Source organism: Cupressus sempervirens, chromosome 3, assembly GCF_028749045.1.
Source record: "Cupressus sempervirens isolate cs-2001-9-10 chromosome 3, ASM2874904v1, whole genome shotgun sequence".
Taxonomy (NCBI): domain Eukaryota; kingdom Viridiplantae; phylum Streptophyta; class Pinopsida; order Cupressales; family Cupressaceae; genus Cupressus; species Cupressus sempervirens.
In genome coordinates this window covers 133,233,937-133,254,212 of record NC_143120.1, presented here as the reverse complement: position 1 = coordinate 133,254,212, position 20,276 = coordinate 133,233,937, and the positions used below count along the sequence as shown (strand labels likewise).

The 20,276-nt window shown below is 38.5% G+C and overlaps 1 protein-coding gene across 1 annotated transcript in view; it reads left to right on the top strand.

Moving 5' to 3' along the window:
• LOC149565115 (anaphase-promoting complex subunit) overlaps positions 1-20,276 on the top strand; it is a 249,994-nt gene that overhangs the window by 134,836 nt on the left and 94,882 nt on the right. The window contains exon 10 of the mRNA XM_089818658.1: positions 2,896-3,150. Coding sequence (XP_089674784.1) covers positions 2,896-3,150 — 255 coding nt within the window. The remainder of the gene's footprint in view (positions 1-2,895; positions 3,151-20,276) is intronic.

The following is a 20,276-nucleotide window of genomic DNA, read 5'->3' as shown; positions in this document are numbered from 1 at the left end:
AATCATAAGGCTCTCCATAGCAATTGAAATCTTAGTCTCATGACAGTTCTTGATTGTGACCAATAAGTGATGAAACATATCATGGATCGAGTCTTGCAACTTGAGATCTAAGAGGAGGGTACCCATTTAGTAGTTCTTACATTATATCTGCTTTTTAAGTTGCTGTCTCATTATTACAAGATTAGTGGTCACCTTTTTTATTTGTGGTTTTTTGTTATCTAAAATATTTTAGTCATAACGAATACACACACACACACACACACACACACACACACATTCTTGGTAACAATGAATAACTCACATGCTGCTCTACATTGCAAACCACAGTGCCCTTGGAAATGGAACTCATTTGATATCAATGACAGTGATGGCAGCTATTTTGTCTACACTGTTTGCTCTATGAACTCTTTGACATCATTGACAATCAAGCCAACAACTTCTCTTGTATACTTTGACATCAATGATGATAAGTCTTCTCGCCTTTGACATTATTGATAACTTCCAATAGATTTGATATTAATTACAACATTTCCAACTATATATTAGGGCCCCTATTATTCTACCCTTTTGTCCTCCTACAGCAGCATCTCCCTTTGAAGCTATTGTAGTTGCTTGGGCACTTATCTCACACCATCTTCCTACATTTCGAGAAGCTCATTTGGCCACCACTGGTTCCCTACTGCCATGGTAGGGCCCCTTTGCTGAAATACACATTGGGATACTTAACACATCAGCCCCTCTAGGAAAGTTGGAGGGTAAACTGCCGCTGTGTTTGTGTGTGTAGGTATGTGTGTGTGTGTGTGTGTGTGTGTGTGTGTGTGTGTGTGTGTGTGTATAAGGGAAAACATGAGATATCAAGGGGCCAAAGTGAGACATCTATATAGGAAAGAGAAGTGATGACATTGAGATATCCATTCTTGTTAGTATTGAATTCAGTTTTCAATTTTTGATTTGAGGACAAAACCATTCATATCCATATGTGGCGATTTTATTGAAGGGTCACATGGGTGGTTATTGTTGCAAGGGTTTTGGTTCATTCTGTAAAATACTAAAACAAACTGCGTACATTAGCTAATCAGCATTTTTTGCGAAGTTTTCTCAATAAATCAGTATACACTTGAAATGTTTCCATATCATGTTAGTTGCACATCAAGGGTTTATTTGCTGTATCTCCTGACTTCTGCCATACCTTGCTTCATAAACTGCCCCTCTCTCTCTCTCTCTCTCTCTCTCTCTAGGTATGTGTATGTGTCTCTATATATATAAGGGAAAACATGAGATATTAAGGGGCCAAAGTGAGGAGTGTATATAGGAAAGAGAAGTGATGACATTGAGATATCCATTCTTGTTAGTATTGAATTCAGTTTTCAATTTTCGATTTGAGGACAAAACCATTCATATCCATTTTGTTGCGATTTTATTCAAGGGTCACATGGGTGGTTATTGTTGCAAGGGTTTTGGTTCATTCTTTAAAACAAACTGCCGTACATTAGCTAATCAGCATTTTTTGCAAAATTTTCTCAATAAATCAGTATACTCTTTAAATGTTTTCATATCATGTTAGTTGCACATCAAGGGTTTATTTGCTGCATCTCCTGACTTCTGCCATACCTTGCTTTGAGTGGTTGTAGTGTTGCCCCTAGGGTATTTGAGCAGTTTGCAGCCCTTATTAGTTATTAGCATTACTTTGTTGGCTATTGGCTGTTCTCAAACCTGGCACCTCTTTGGCATATCTATACAATAACTTGGCAACATTTTAACATGATTTTGGCTTGCCATCTAGGCTATACAAGAAGTTGTAAGTTGGTTGATTATATTTTAGTTTATTGTTGCTGTTATGTGGCCTAATTTATTGTCATCTCATTTCACAATTCGCTTTGGGTTTAATTACTCAATTGCCATTAATTGTAGCATGGCCAATTTCCAAGTTGGCAACTTGTTTCAGTACTTAATTTGCTGTCTTAACCATTGATTATTAACCATTAATTACTTCTAACATTAGATCTGATATTATCCATTGATTTGGGGTTTCTAGGGTTTTAAATTTGCTCTTCATTCATTGCATTTCTCAATTAATGATTTGTTTTAACATAAACCTAACTGCTAGGGTTCCCAATCGATTTCCTACTATTATATTTCCATATCTGCACTGGAATTGGGTATAGTTCTTTCTATTATTTATTTTTCATTTTTCTGCATAGTTAGAAATTACAAAAATAAAATAAAATTCCCAGGGTTTAATTAGGGACATTGCAAAGTATAAGACTGTATTTTTGGTTGAACTTGTATCTTATCTATATGGGAGCTGTAGTTGGTTTTCTTGAAAATTTAGTACATTATATAGGTAAACATCAAAATAATTTTCTAAGATTATTTAGAAGATGATTGTTTTCTTAGAAGAGCCAATTTTATGCATAAACTTTAAATTACCCTTAATTACGACTTTGAAGTATGCTTGCGCATGTTCTTGGAAAAGGCTGTATTTTCTTATCGCATTTTGTTAGAACATAACTCTTTGATAGTAATAAATTACTGTCAACACTTACTACCTTTTTAGAGTCTTATATGTTCGCACTGTTTACTTTCCTACACTACTGACAGAATATACTTATTATTGTAAATTGTTGTTCTCATTTCTCATGTATATAAAATTTTCTGACCTTCAATGTTATTGTTTTAGTATATACTATATTTGTGCTCACTATGAAGGTAATCTGGTTGCAACTAATGTATCAGCTTAAAATCATTTAAATTTGTTGTTTCCTTTGACTTGGTTCCAAGGAGGTTTTATTTATTTTTCTATGAGTAAATATATATGGTACTGTCAGATTTGTTTTTTCTCTGTCTCATATCTTTCTGTTTTATCCTGACTTGCACGATCATGTGAGATTGCAGACAAGTGATAATTCCTGTCTTGCCCATATCTTGGCGGCTATAGGCTATCTTTTTTCTGAGGTTGGTTTTGCCAACCACTCCAGAAATTTTGATTCGGGTATCCCTCCTGGTGTTGACATCGAAACTGGATCTTCACTTGCAGTTCAGCAACAATTGCCAATACTGCTCAAAAGATGTCTCAACAGAGCAACTGATTTAAAACTTACTCACCTTGTCATATTTAGTCGCCTTGCATTGGCAAAATTTGACTTGAAGGTATGCATTTTATTTTTCTATTGAAGTTTGTTTTATAGGATGTAGTGGTTATATTGTGATAGAAGTTTGACTTTATTTTGAGAAATATTTGCACAAAATAAATTTCTTTTGTTGGCTTCCATCAAAGTTTGTGTTTTGGGTACAACTGCTTAAGATATATATCAGGTATAAAAATCTATAATAAAGCTATCATTTCCACAAAAGTACAAACTAAAATGTTAAATATTAGTGAAAATAGTTTATTGTTCAAAATGCAGCAATATTTAGTGAATGTGCATGATAGACATGGAATCTAAATACAGCAATATTTAGTGAATGTGCACGATAGACATGGAATCCAAATTTAAATTTTCATATTAATCTGCATTGGGGAAATTACATCATCTATTGGTCCATTACGAAGTTACCAATTCGGATGTGGATTCTGGAAGTAGATACGAGATGCGGGGGAATTTTTTTTGGATGCGGATGTGGGAGGAAGTGTGTGTATATATATATATTTAAAAAAAAATATAATTATATATATAAAATATGCAAAGAAATACAAGAAATATACAAAAACAAATCATTTGATAGTATGAATATTATACTTCACCCTTTATCAAAATTGAACATATTTCAAAATTCATATGATATAGCAATATGTGCTTGTTCAACATTAGAGTTTAGTCTTAGACAATAAGTTCTAATAGGTCATGTTCAAGATTCCAACAAATTAAAGATTAGTTCACGATTGAAGATTCAGTCAACTAATATGCATCAGAGTCTGGATCATAAGGATACACAATAAAATCCAAATTCTCATCATCGTCTTCAACTGCTGAAAGGTCATTATAGCACATGCAAATAAAAATAACTTAAGTTTGGGTGTTTTTTATTAGTTTTCCGGGCACTGGGCCCATGGATTCCTTTGGATGTCCAGAATTCGAATGTATCTGCCTCTGAATCCACTTGATCTGGAGAGGAATCGGTATCTTAGGTCCGTTAGTATGAGAAGTTGTCCTACTGAGATTCCCTTTAGCTGTACAATGCATGTCTTCTGTAGTTTCCTGGAGCTCCTTATTATTTCACATCAAGACTCAAAAGATTTGTGCAACATCATCACTCAAATTGGAATGCTTTGGAGCTGTAGTACAATGCCTCACTGCTTCTTCCATGCGATCTACTTGATTTTGTGAGATTAGGCATAGGTTGGACGTTCCCTATAGCTCTAGGAGGTGGCCTTGTTTTATTATTTTTTGCATGAAACACTTAGGTGTTGATTTTCATCAAGATTTGTCAAAGGTTTCAGTTGAAAAGGGGGCCTTCTATGTACTGCAAGAGTAGTCTGTTACAAATATAAGTTAGATTTCAATAAAATAGGTGGCAGAGATTTATTATACATCAATGTTTTTGCTGTTTTATTTTCTGATTTTAAGTGTTTAATAGAAGAAGACAGAGATATAAAAGTGGTGTGTGTGTGTATTGTAGCAATCTTGTTGAGTTTTATAGGATCATTTTCTGCAAGTGTAATAACACTACCATTCATTTCTGTGTGTTCCAAATGTAGATTTAAATGCCATATAAATATGAGAAGAGGAGACATGTCTCAATATGGTAAATTATAAGTTAATCATCATTAGACAATATATTAACAATATACATATAAACATAATTACATGTAACCGAGAGTTTGATTAATTGATGATTAACCAATGACCATAAAAAGGATTATCTCTAGGTGTAAGACAGCAAGAATTTAATCCAACCACATTTAAGTTGCTGTTAGAAGTGAAGACAAACAGTTGTCCATAGAAATTTTTAATTCATCCACAACATGACAAACAACAATGTAATGACATGATATTCAAAGAAATTCGTATATACAGTATGTTTTCAAACACCTCATGTCAGATATTCAGACTCCGAGTTTCATTCCATAATGGATGTTTTAAAAGTGATATTGGAAATTGCTTTATACAGATTAAAGTTTACAATTTGGGTGTTAACATAAATGAATGGAAGTAAATAACATTGGCACCTGAAGATTGACGTACAAAATAGAATACTCACGTGACCCGATGTATGCGATAGATGCTGCTGATTGTTCAAACTAATGTATGTCGAGCTTGTTAAGCACTCCTTATCATTGACGTGTGGTCAAGGTACCTGTAGCTGAGATTAATATGGCTCTCGTAACCTGTGCTATTGCCTATGACCGCATTTCCTGCTATACTCCAGCGGTGTCATGGTTACAAACCTGCAGACCACCTTCTTTCTTGTGAGTCTTTCTAGGTCTATCTTTGAAGGTGAGGGGGAAAAGAACGAATGTCTGATGAATATGGAAGTTATGTCCCAGTCTAGATTGGTGAACCAAATATTTATACTTTCAACACTGCTTGTCTGTTATACGTTGTCTTCCCAATGCCGTTGAGTAAATACAAGGTGACCATGCCCTCCTAGGTCTGTTCTGGTTTCTCACACTAACCACTAGTCGGTACAATTATTGCTTCCTAGTGTATTAAAGAAAGATCACACGATTCCAACTATAACCAAACTTATAAATCATCAAATAAACTTACTTCAGAATCTGGAGCCAACACCACACTCCACCTTGCTGATTTCCTGCCTAAATCTGAACTAAACTTCTAATGAGGTGCTGGGGCTACATCCAACTCCTCATAATGCCTTAAGGGATCTCGTCCTCAAAGCAACCAGTCACATTTAAGCAACCTTGCTATTTTAAAAATATTATATTTTGATGGTCTGAATCCCAATGTAGCTCCTTGCTTTTATAACTTCGATATGAGGGGAAATACAAACAATTAGGCAATGTGGGATAAAAGCCAATTTTGTCTTTTAGTCATTTAAGTTACTTTGGTCATAAAGTGACTTTTGGTCATAAAGTGACATAAAGTCATAAAGTAACTTTACAAATCAAGTTTATAAAATAAAATGACTTAACTATAGGGAGCTCCACACTTAAATATCTCCCCAACAAAACCAAATAGAATCCTGTGACTGATTGGCATCCTCAAAATAAATGCCGTTAGTCTATTTGGATGGAAAGATAGACCAACAAGGTGCCATAAGACCTAGCACGGAGAAGGGGACATTATAGTCCTCCCTTCCCGACATTGCTTGCCCTCAAGCAATTTCAATGCCAGATGTTGTAGGATTGATTTGCCCTCCCAACTGGCATCTTCATATGGCAAATCCTTCCAGCAAATTTGATACTCCCTGATGGACCTGTTACGCAACTTCATTTGTTTGATCTTAATCACTTCTGCTAGAACCAAAACTAGCTTCCCTTCCACATCAAGTGGGGGCAATCCAATGGATGGCACTACATGCTGACCAGTCGCCTTCTTGAGGCAAGAAACGTGGAAAACATTATGAATTTTGCTATCATCTGGCAGGTCCAGCTCATAAGCAACCTCTCCAACCCTTCGAGTAATGTGATAGGGACCATAAAATCTAAGCTGAAGCTTTTCGGACCCACTCTTCTTCATAGAGCTTTGCCTTTAAGGTTGGAGATGAAGGTAAACCATGTTACCTAACTCAAAACTCTGCTCCATCTTTGTTGGTAAATAGATTTGTCACAAAAGAATTTGCCCAACGGAGTGTGTGGCAAATCGTTCACAACAGTTGGAGAGGCCCTTGGTATGCGGCCTTGAGAATCACTTGTTGGCCGTCCTATAAGAATTCCAGCTGCATTGCATCATGATCAATTGTGTACCTACCAATAGTCTGCAACTATTGTCTTCCCAACATGGCGTCTAATCCATCCAAATCGACAAAATAAAAATCTGCCTCTAGAAGAAAGTCATTAAAGTGAATTGATAGACTTGACACCTTCCCTGTGCACCTCAGTCTATTGCCTCTTGCCACTAACTTCAAACTTAGGTATGTCATTGATCTGGAACTTTCTCTTTGAAACTCAACGCGTGCTTATGAAGTTATGTGATGCATCTGTATCTAAAAGACACACAATACGCTGCCATCTAACTATACCCTTCAAATGAAAGGGGTGACCTGTGGGATTGCTAGAAAGGGAAGCTATGATAGGAGATTGTTCCGGAGTGAATTTCTTCTTCCTTTGTTTAGGAGGCTGCTACTCACTTTCTTCCTCATCACTGCCCCCTTGTTGCTCATCCTCCCCTTCCGACATAACCTCGACATAATGTATTTTACCTTTGCCCAGGCATTTGTGATCCGGTGTCCAGGGCTCTCTACAAGTAAAGCATAACTTCTTCCTCCTAAGTTCATTTTATGTCTTAAAGTCCAATTTGGAAGGAGTAATCTTATGCTGGTTCTTGTTCTTTTGGAATTAAGTAGATTCCTTATAAGGTTTCTTAGGAGGCTGTAGTATTGAAGGTGGTGAGTCTAGATCATGTGCGATCTTAATGGCATCATCCAAAATGTTTGGATTAAGGACCTTGACCAAACCTCTAAATCTGTTCTGTAAGCCCTCCATGAACAACATTACCTTATGCTATTCTGTCATATCCGAAACCATCACCGAGATCCGATAAAACTCATCAATGAAGTCATCTAGAGATCTACTTTGTCGCAACTGCGCTAAATCCCTGTAGTAGACCTCAATGTCCTTCCTGTCAAAATAGGTGATCAACTTAGAGCTGAAAATTTTGTAAGATGTAATGAGACCATGATCCTAGATGACTAGCCCATGATGCCACCAATCATATGCTGCTCCCTCTAAATGCATTGTGGCAAATCTAATGGCTTCTGTCTCCGACATTGGCTCAAGTGTTAGGTATGTGTCTAGCTTGTGAATCCAAGTTCTAGCGGATGTCTTACTGCTGCTATTAAAGGTGGGAAGAGATAACTTGTTCATGGCATGCTTCAAATCCCTATTTTGTGCCCTAGGCCTCCTGTCCCTTTTTGATTCATGTATTGAACAAAGGTCAAGTTCTGTTTAATTTGATCAGGGAACGGATCTCATTCATCATACATAGCCATTACATTATCTAGAAGTAAGCCCGGTGCAACGGGTTGGGCTACTTCTTCCTCGACATTATTTTCAGCAAAAATGGGCATTAATGGCCTGTCAGTATTTTGTGTGGGGGCCCCAACAGCTTGGGGTGATCCAACCACACTACCACCTCCATTGTGATGACTTTGTGCTCTCTTGTGATTGTAGCTAGCTACTGCATAGCACTTGTAAGTTGCTGAAGTGCAATAGCAATAGTATTTTGTCCATCTCTGATAGCTCACAAGGTTTCCCTCGCTTCCCATTCTTGTTCATTCTCATTATGAGCCATTTGAGTGTCATGTACCTATGCAACCTATTCAAACTGTTCACCTTGTTCAGCTTGTATGTTTGTCTCAAAGGTTAACTCCTCGTCAACTGAGTGATTGTCCTCAATATCAATCTAGTCTAAAGATCTTGCCTGTTCAGGTAAGATGTGACTAAACCTATATGGATTTCTATTTATGCCTGTTTGACATTATTCCTGTTAACCGAGCTTGCAACTCAAAACTTACCCACAAGTTGGCAGGTCTTGTGGCTCTGATACCACTGTAAGGAACCCAACCTGGGCATCAAGAATTTAATCCAACCACATTTAACTTCTTGTTAGAAGTGAAGACAAACGGTTGTCCATAGATTTTTTTGAATTCATCCACAACATGGCAAACAACAATGTAATGACATGATATTCAAAGAAATTCATACATACGGTATGTTTTCAAGCACCTCGCGTCAGATATTTAGACTCCAAATTTAATTCCAGAATTGATGTTTTAACAGTGATATTGGAAAATGCTTTATACAGATTAAAGTTTACAGTCTGGGCATTAACATACATGAATTCAAGTAAATAACATTGGCACCTGAAGTTTGACGTACGAAATGTCGTCAGTAGAAATTGTGTATCAGCCGACGGGTCCCTTCGGAAAGGAAATTGTGTATCGGCCGATGGGTCCCTTCGGAAAGGTTTTTGTTATGTAGTGACATGTATGTGGCCGACGGACTCCTTGGGGAAAGTTCTTCGGAAAGTATTTATAACCCTTTCGGGAAGCATTGTATTCATCTTATCAGGAGATCTTATCATGAAAGCATAATGTAATATTTTGGCATATGCGAATAATAATAAGAGTTCTGCTGTTCGTGTTCGTGTCCATTATCTGTGTGCAATTCTTAATTAACCTATGCAGTAAACATTTGGCGCCGTTGCCCGATGGACCTGGTACGCAGGCAGGCGGATATGAATTAAATGCTGAATCAGTTGAACAAAGATAAGAATAAGCTGAAGGAAAAAGATGACATACGTGTTGCGCAGGAAAATTTAATTCTGGCTCAGCAGACAGAGCGTTGAAGGAGATTTCAGAAGATTGCCGACGGAAACAAGAGCACGGAAGGATTGTTGAAGGAGACTCGACAACGGCTTGATTTGGTGGAAGAAGCAAGCGAGGAGTTTCTGAACCTGCATACGCCACGGGAAGAGAATCCTGACGAAAGGAGATCGACTTGCACGGCTCGGAGTGTCGAGGGAGCACGAGCGTGGAGTGACCTCTTCGTCCGAGATTCACTTCCGGAACGGACAGCTTCGGTTGACAAAACCTCTTCTTCACCAAACAGCGCGGGTGTTGAAAATAGCGCGGAAGCCAAAAACAGCGCGGGTGTGCGGAACAGCGTGGGTGTGCAGAACAACGCGGGTGTCCAGAATAGCATGGGTGTTGGAAATAGTGCGGGTGTGCAGAACAACGCAGGTGCTCAAAATAGCGCAGGAGTGCAAAACAGCGCAGGTACACAACAAAACCCTCAACATACAGTGATAATGGCAGGTCCGAAGGAAAAGTTGCCTAAATTTGATGGTGATGAAGCAGCTGATCTCATTCGACATTGTAAAACATGTGAAACCATCTGGAGGGCAAATGACATAACAGATACAAATGAATGGATCCGACAATTTTCCGCTACCCTACGGGGTGTTGCGATTGATTGGTTTACTGATACTGATCCACAAAAATTAAACAGTTGGGATAACATTAAGGAGTTCATCGCAGAATTTCAACTTTTGCGTGATGATAATGAAATTGTAGCAGAGATATTCAATACTAAGCAAAAGAAGAATGAAATAGTACGGGTCTTCGCCAGGAGGTTGAAGAACTTAATCAATAAAATGGAGAATAAGCCAGCAGATGGGCTTCAGAAAAGATGGTTCATTGAAGGCCTTCACCCGAAGCTGCGGAAAAAGATGAAGATCGTGCCACCATCGACATATACTGAAGCATACAATAGGGCATTGAACCTCGAAAGTGAACAGAAGACAAAGAAGAAGAAGAAGACCAGCTCATCCGATTCAGATGATGATGAGCCTTCAGAAGAAGATAGTAGCGACGATGAAGGCAGCAGCAAGAAAGTTCGTGCTCTTCAAAAGGACATGCTTCGGATGATGAAAGAATTCAAAAACATGAACAAGGAGACTAAGGGCAATGACCTATGGTGCACAGAGCGCAAGAAAGAAGGCCATACGAAGGGATCCTGCCCAAAAGATCAATTTTGTGAGATTTGCCAGATTCTAGGACACTCAATAAAGGAATGTCCTTTCAACCTGAAATCAAGAACACCACATCAAGTGTTCCTCACGCAGGAGGCATCCTCGTCAGTAGGGAACGGGAACACAAGTACGGAAGGTGCCACATCAGGTGGATACAGAAACAATTGGCATGGTCAAAACAACAACAACAATAACAACAATGGCGGCAACAACAATAATGGCGGAAGGAGTCGAATTTAGTACGATGCGAATGATCGGCCAATTGTTCAATGCCATGCATGCAATTTGTGGGGTCACTTTGCCCGAGAGTGCACAACGACGAACACCCCGAAGTTGCTATGCCGATGGTGTGGACTTGGCGATCATGATGATACTAAGTGCCGAAAGTCCGGAGTAAACTTGATTGCTGTCGGGACGGACGAGGAAGAAGTTCTGGCTATCACAAGGAAGCAGGCGAAGCTCTACCCTGATCCGGCGGAAGAAAAAAAGAGACTGGAGGAAGCACGGGTAGAGATCCAGAAAGCAACACAGGCAGAAACGGCACACCTGAAGGACCCGCCAGGTACCTCCGTTCGGAACTGTGTAGAACAGAACATTGTACGGCAAATATTGCAAGTTGAGATACCTGTCAGGATAAATGATCTGTTGCTCACTATGCCTCAACTCCGTACGGCCCTCACAAATATAGTGCCGAGTGCTAAGCAACCCGTAGAGCAAGACAAGGAGAAACAGGGGGGTACAAGTGCAGAAGACCCGATGCTGTTAGCTCTTTCATCTGGACGCTATCTGACGGTTGTTGAAATGGGCATTCTCGGGACTGTGCTAACGGACATGATCGTCGACGGAGGATCCGGTGTCAATGTGCTACCAGAGGATACTTGGAAAAAGTTGGGACAGCCGACATTATGGCCACCTACCTTCCAGCTGTTAACAGTCGATCAACATGGAATCAAGCCATTGGGAATACTCACAGCGCAACCAGTGACAATTGGAACACAACCATTCCTGTTGCACTTCGTTGTGATTCCTCTCAGGCGGAAGGGGTACGATGGTATTCTGGGTCGAGGATGGCTGATACAAGCAAAAGCAAAGCACGATTGGAAGAAAAATACTTTATCACTCAAAAGCAAAGGACGAAAGTATGTCATCGATCTGCACACTCAGATGGTCGGGGAAGAAGCCCTATTGTCAGATTCTGAGGAAGAAGAGGATGAAAAGGGGCAATCTATGGAACCAGATCAGGAGGGAGTTCTACGACTGGAAGGAGATGACGATTTGGATTCAGTAAATGGTCTTTACCACTGGCAGATAGAGGATTACGAGCTCTTTCCAAGTTGTAATATGCTAAGGATCGACGAAGGTAAGAAAGAAGAAGGAAATGAATGTCCGAAGGAACACAGAGAAGCTGAAGGAGGAAATGAATGTCTGAAGGAACACAAAGAAGCCGAAGGAGGAAATGAATGTCCGAAGGAACACAGAGAAGCCGACGGAGGAAATGAATGTTTGAAGGAACATGGAGAAGTCGAAGGAAGAAATGAATGTTCGAAGCAACACAGAGAAGCCGAAGAAGAAAACGCGGATATGACTGAAGCTGAAGGACAGAACATACAGTACAAACCCAAAAGAAGGAAAGATTCTACTGTACGAATGCGCAGGAAGAAAGTATTACGTCGAACCACAGATATAGTAGAAAGGTACTGGTAGTAAGGAAGGCGCATGGTACGGTCTGCACAGGCAAAAAGAGGAAGGGTTCAATAAAAGTTGTAGCAGTACAGAGTGAATGTGTTATAGACGGACAGAAGGGGCAACTGACGGAATCCATGTTAGTGAATTTCGGGAACAAATTAGGCGATATGGAGATGACACAGAATAGGCATAGCAAGTTTCAACTCGAACAGTGGAATGAGATCAAACCAGACAAGTTCAAAGTTAAGTGGGTCGGGCCGTATCAGATCCGGGAAGTAGGGGACAATGGAGCAATAGAATTATGGACTTTGGATGGACAAGAAGTGTCTCAGGCAGTGAATGGCTCGAAGCTGAAGGTATACCACGGCCGGAAGACTTCTGCATCAGAGAATGGCCTTCGGGCGACCTCTTCATCGTTGCAAACCGATGATGCCGACGGGCGAAGGGAAAATTAACTTTGCTATTGAAAAAACCTAAAAAAAGAAAGAAAGAAGAAAAGTGGAAAAAAAAAAAAAAAAACTGTGAGAAGTCACTGTACAGATGTCTCAGGTAACCATATGGCTTTTCTAAAGTCATTGTACGGCTTGTAATTGCTCACCGTACGGATTTTCTACTGAAGATGCAATGTACGGATTTTAAAAGGCTACCGTACGGTGTTTAGCAGGCAGGCTATGTATGGGTTTTATGTAGTCACCGTACGGCTTTTGAGTCCCTGTAACTGTACGGACTTTTCAAATGCAGTGTAGCTGTACGGATTTTCCAGATGCAATCAGATAGGCACCATACAGATTTAGAATTTCTTTGCAAGGCTGCGCACGGATTTGGGAGCTAGTCATTGTACGGATTCTGGGAGCCAGTCACCGTACGGATTTTGGAGGTTGAGTTACCATACGGCTTTGTTAAAAGCTTGTCGTACGGATTTCCCCATATATATGTTATTTGCTCAGTGCGGATTTTTTAAATAGCCATTGCACGGATTTTCCAACATGGTCATCGTACGGATTTTTTGAAGCAGCCAATGTACGAATTTTCAGTATAATATGGTGTACGGGTTTTGCATAAATGATAAATATGGTGTACGGCTTCTACCTGTTATTGCATTTAGAATGGCATTCCAGGTTATTGCAAAAGGAATTGGCATAACATGGCAGAGGGTGGAAGGAGGTTTTCTAAAAAAAAAAAAAAACAAAGAAAATGTCGACAAATCAAGCATGCTTAGAATGAGTAACGGAGGATACCAAAGGGAAGGGGCAGCACCAACGATTGCCAGAAAGAGTGTAGAATCGGCAGAAAATGACAGAAATGGTGCGTTCTGAGCAGTTTTGTGTGGGTTTCAAAGTGCCCCAGGACCCCCAGTCGTTGCAGATATCAGTCGTGGGAGTCTGACCAGTGGAGAAGACTTGGAGCTGCTGCAGGCATGGAGTGTCTGTCTACCAGAGGCACTGAGAGTATGTGTTGGCCGTGAGGCTGTCTTGGTGGATGCGTAGAGAGCTCGGGAGGAGCTGATCATCCAGTTGGAGCGACACTTAGCTCAGTGGACCCAGTGTTGGAAGCAGAGGAAGCAGCACAGGTGGCTATCAAGGTCAGCTTGAGGAGTTAGTATTGTGTTAGCAAAGGCTATAAATGCAACGGGATGAATGTGAAAGTGATGTGGCAGATCAATATTGTTGTATTAGTTGTTTGAGTTTTGTTCTGTAGTCGTCAGGAGACGACTTTTCTTTCTGGGGGGGATGATGTTGTCGGTAGAAATTGTGTATCAGCCAACGGGTCCTTTTGGAAAGGAAATTGTGTATCGGCCGACGGGTCCCTTCGGAAAGGAAATTGTGTATCGGCCGACGGGTCCCTTCGGAAAGGTTCTTGTTATGTAGCCGACGGGTCCCTTCGGAAAGGTTTTTGTTATGTAGCAACATGTTGTATGTGGCCGACGGACTCCTTCGGAAACGTTCTTTGGAAAGTATTTATAACCCCTTCCAGAAGCATTGTATTCATCTTATTAGGAGATCTTATCATGAAAGCATAATGTAATATCTTGGCATATGCGAATAATAATAAGAGCTTTTCTGTTCGTGTTTGTGTCCATTATCTGTGTGCAATTCTTAATTAACCTATGCGGTAAACACGAAATAGATTGCTCACGTGACCCAATGTATGTGATAGATGCTGCTGATTGTTCAAACCAATAGAGTTCGAGCTTGTTAAGTACTCCTTATCATTGACGCGGGGTTGAGGTACCTATGCTATTGCCTATGGCCGCATTTCCTGCTATACTCTAATGGTGTCATGGTTACAAACCCGCAGACCACCTTTTATCGCGTGACTCTTTCTAGGTCTGTCTTCGAAGGTGAGAGGGAAAAGAACATATGTTTGATGAATATGGGAGTTACGTCCTAGTCTAGATTGGTGAACCAAATATTTATACTTTCAACATTGCCTGTCTATTATACATTACCTTCCCAATGCTGCTGAGTAGATTCAAGGTGACCACACCCTCCCAATTCTATTATGGTTGCTCACACTAACCACTAGTCGGTACAGTTGTTGCTTCTTGGTGTCTTGAAGAAAGATCATACAATTTCAACTATAACCAAATTGATAAATCATCAAATAAACTTACTTCAGAATCTGGAGCCAACACCACACTGCACCTTGCCGATTTCTTGCTTGAATCTGAACTAAACTTCTAATGATGTACTGGGGCTACATCCAACTCCTCATGCTGCTTTAAGGGGTCTCGTCCTCAAAGCAACCAATCACATTTAAGCAGCCTTGGTATTTTAATGATATTATATTTTCACGGTCTGAATCCCAATATAGCTCCTTGCTTTTATAACCTTGATATGAAGGGAAATGCAAACAATTAGGCAATGTGGGATAAAAACCAATTTCATCTTTTAGTCACTTAAGTTACTTCTGTCATATAGTAACTTTAAGTCATAAAGTAACTTTATAAATCAAGTTTATAAAATAAAGTGACTCAACTATAGGGAGCTCCACACTTAAATATCTCCCCAATGAAACCAAATAGAATTTTGTGACTGACTGGCATCTTCAATAAATGTTGTTAGTCTATCTGGATGGAAAGATAGACCAATAAGGCGCCATAAGGCTTAGCGTGGAAAAGGGGATATTACAGTAGGTCCATTCAATCTGATTAAAGCTACAACGTTAACACTCCCTCTTAGCTAGGGAGGATTGTTATAGAACACATTATGCTTTGAAGCATATAGAGAGATATCATCTCAATATGATATTCTTGGAATGACATTTTTAAGGTTATCAACATATATCCATCAATTTAGATGTTATCTTTTGATATGATTTTTATTACAATTCAACAAGAAATATCAATCACACTTATATTCTCTTGGTATGTGCACTAGCATCTTGTTCATGATGCCTACCAAAGAATATGTTTTATCCTAGAAGGATATGAGTTATCTGATTTCGAGTACACTCTGAGACAACAATTGAATGTAGTCTAACAGATAACAAGTGATCAAAATGTCATGTTCTCCATCATGACAAGTGTCATGGTCTCCGACACTCCTGGACAACAACTTAATGTAGTTTATCATAATACGTTTGTTATCATGATATCCGAGACTTTGGGACAACAACTTAATGTAGTCAATCATGATAATAGGTCAAGCCATTGTTTCAGATTGTCACCTTACAATAGTGACCTCACAAATACATCAATGAAATATCGTCACCTTTCATGACATAATGCACATATTCAAAATAGTAACTCTCATAATATCCACCATTAACCAAGTTAAAGGGTGGATACACCATAGCTGCTCCTAGAGGGTGGAATAAGGGCTTTCACCTCAAACTTCTCTCATATGGAGAAGATTGTCTTACAAGGGATTTCACTCGAACTTCTCCCTCTCAATCTATTAAATTTTTCCAGTGAGCGTTACGTTTAATGGAATGTCAAACTCCCTCTAAATTTGATATCAACCTTTTGACCTCCTCGTACAAGGTTGCCTCTAATCAACTATCATGCTCGCCCTTGATATATAAGGATACTCATAATCTTAGTCATCAAAGATATTCGCTTCAAGAACCTCACTTTATCCAACGTGATCATTAGATGACTAATGAATTCCATATCATTTCTTTGGAGCTATTGTCATAAGATTGAGTTTGCACAATATTTGATAGCATGTGAAAAGTACCAAGCTTCTTTTCCTACAAGAACATCCTTAGAGATAAAGGAAAAGATCAAAGCAAACAACTTTTATCGTATGTATAGAATTAGAAATAATAGAAAGAATATAGTGAGTAGATCAATGTAATACTCAAAGATAGGAAATACTTATCTGCACATGAATGAAACATCTCCCCTTCCCACATGGTTCAAGTGGGAATGGAACATTGTTTATCATTCCCCCTACAACGTGAAGTTCCAATCTTTTATCATCAAACAATTTTTCATCACATCAAATATGGCAACCTTCATCTTAATAATAACCTTAATGTAATAATCCCTTCTTGTTCTGATCAAGGAAATCGAGTTTGGGCTAGAAGTATTTTGTCAAACAGTTGGAATGTAACCCGTGTCTTAAGGTTGGATACTGCTGTAAGAAATCCTATTCACGGGAATATAGTAACGAGACTAAAGGAACGTGCAAACAATATGAAAACTCAAGAAATAACAGTTCTGAAAATATATTATTCTCCACTACAATAGACCTTATACAATATTCTAACAATCTTGAATCATAGAGGAATAACTACTGAATGAATTTCCAATGTACTATTTATGTTTATATTTCTAACACAAGCTTACAAACACAATGAGTAATAATTAGAACCTGGTCAAATCGCATATAGCTGGAAATTTGTACTGCTGTTTACGGTGTGCCTCCAATGATCTCAACTCTGGAATTGCCAACACCCAAACACTCTACGTTCATCCTGTCTATTGAATTCAAACTTAGTGTGATGCCTGGGCTTGTGATCTCACTGTGATGAAGGTGCAACTGCCGTGTTCAATTTACTATTTGATAACCCTGCCGACTATTATACTCCCTACAGGCTATGGTATATGGCTGTTGAACTATAATGTGCTTGCTGTAAGTGACCCGACTTCTAGTAAGTCGAGACTGTAGGTTTCATAGCCCATGTTAACCTCTGCTTCCTTGGCTACGACTATGGAATGACTGCACACTTGTCTACCATCCAAGCTTTAGTCTCTCATAAACCTCCAAAATACCAATTACTGACTTGTATGTGCTAGTTACTTGGAAATATCTTCAATCACCTGTATTTCTACCATTGAACTTCAACTTCTCATAAGCCTTCAATGCATCAATTTGGAATCTCGGTTTTGAACTACAATGTGAGATGCTAGGTTTGCGTCTAGTCTCTTTTCCTCAAGGGATTTCGTCCTTAGGAAATATGCAATCACATTTAAGAAACTCCTAGGATTTTAGAAAATAACATATATTTGTGGTAACAATCCCAATGCAAATGCTTTGCTTTATAACTTCGAAATGAGGAGAGGTTCAAACAACTTAGCAATGTGGGATAAAAGACTATTTCGTCTTTTAGTCACTTAGGTAACTTTATAATTTAATAACATTAAAATATTTAAATAAATCACTTAAGTTACTTGAACTTTAATATTTCTTGAAATACTTGTTTGATTGCTGTGCTGTCTAAAATAGGAATCTCTCTTCATAATTCCTCATGTGACCAAATACACTTTCTAAAAATAGAAAGGGTCCATCTCTATTACCCCTGACCTACCATACATAGTAAGTATGACAAATGGAGTCTAAATGACATCGAATGAAGGTCAAATACATAAATCGCTGAATGTTGGAGATGAATCAATCCTCAAAAAACCCTCTAACCATCCTCATTAGCCTACGAGGATTCAATATTAGGCTAATCCCTGAAATTTTGATGCTGGCAACCAATGGGGACATTGCACTTTATGACATGAGTCCTTATATGTATGTGAGAGTCTAATTTGTAGTTTCATCTAGCATCTCAATGCAAATTGTAGTTGGCATTTGTAACACTATGAAATGCACACCACTTTACCTGCATGGGAATCCCAAATAAATGAGTGTTGCAATGTCAATGATTCCCCTATAACTCCTCATTATATAATGATTGTCGTCAAAAATCAATTTATGCTAAGAGAATATGGTGATTCTTTTGGTACCAATTGATTCCTTGCTTGTCTAACAAAATATTTGTTATATTTAGGTCTTTATGTAGAACTCCAGGACAGTCTTATTTAGACTCTAAACTCTAGTAAATCACTCAATAAGGATTTGGTTCTACTCGAACAAATTTGTGAAACTATAGGTGTGACCATTATATATTTAATTAAAGTTTACCATATCAATCTCTAAAGTAGAGTGAGTGATTAGAATTATACTTATTTGCTAATCACTTAGAGTCAATGGCCCCTTCCACATCTATATTAAATGACAACCATCCTTCTTGAAAGAACCATTTCTCTTTGTTCAATATTAAATCCCATCTCAACTCAATGTTATAGAATCATGTATTTAATTTCGTATAAGTGGAGCTTAATATATATTTTCATTTATTTTTAATAATGTAAAGGAAACTTAGATATACATTACCTTATTTTACCGTATTATATGGGGACCCCTACATGCGGTATCTTAGTAGTAATCTCCATTACATGCCTCTAGACATTTTCACACGTTCAACATCCAAGACCAAGTCTGGAGTGACATCTTGATACAAAGATGGCATGTACCTCATACTGTAAGCAAATTGTTTCCATGAGCAACTCCTAGTTTAGTAGAATGAGAGACGACTTTAAATTGTGGCGATCACTAGCTTCATTAATACTATAATCTTCCTCTGAAATTTATGTGAATGTCTCAAATTTAAGATCACTCATAATCTTTTATATTCGCAACTAGTCTTTCAATATTTTCTTTGGAGGCAATAGATGGAGCTTTAACAAAATCCTTGTGTTTCGTAAGTAATATCAATAATATTGTCAAACTTAATATCTTGTGAGTTCTTATTTTATTAAAACAAGGCTTATTTATTTAGATAAGGGAAAGACTTGCCGAGAGAGGAATTTCTTGATCCATGTAGCTGAGAGATGATGATTTAATCTAACTTGGCCGGTACAGTAGTGTAAGGACTAAGGTGGTCATCAATGCTCCTATAGGGTTTTAATCGCTCCATCCTTCATCAATTCTTCTCAAATTTTGGCTAAATTCCTGAATGCAATTGTAAGAGATAAAATAATAGTGATGGTCTTAAGTTTGTCTACGCATCATAACCAAGGTAGGCACTGGCACTTATATTGTTGAATAGATCACTGATTATAATAATGTGTTGACCCCAAAGCTGAGCGGTTATTTCTATCTGATGCTAAAGTTAAATCATGAAGTCCATCCATCTTTTGGTTTGCTAAGGAACCCCTGCAATCATTTTATAACTATAGTCTTAAACGTTCATTACTTACTATTATATCTCAACCATCTGATACTCACGGCTGACTTAACATTAATCTATATCCATCGGGGTTCTTATTTATCTCCTCCACTCTTATTCTCTTTTTCATGGGTGATTGGTATCTTCCTTCCTCCGTCTATCTTCATTACAGATGCCAAACTGACGAGACTCGATGCCAATAATGTTGAGATCTCCCATAGTCGCTGATTGGTACCTCCATGCTGCTAATTCTATTTTTGACTTCTGTTGGTAGTTCCAAGTAGTTTTTATTTATTTCTAATAACTGTATCAGATGCCTATGTGATATGCATCTATCGTTATTTGTTTTAATTCAAATATTCTCTTTCTCCATTGATTCTCCCCTTGTGAAGGCCAAAATATGTGCGATCGGGATATTGCTGTTCTTTCTTAGTCGACGAACATGACTTCTTCCATCTCTTAGTGAAATGATAAAAACTTATATTTGCT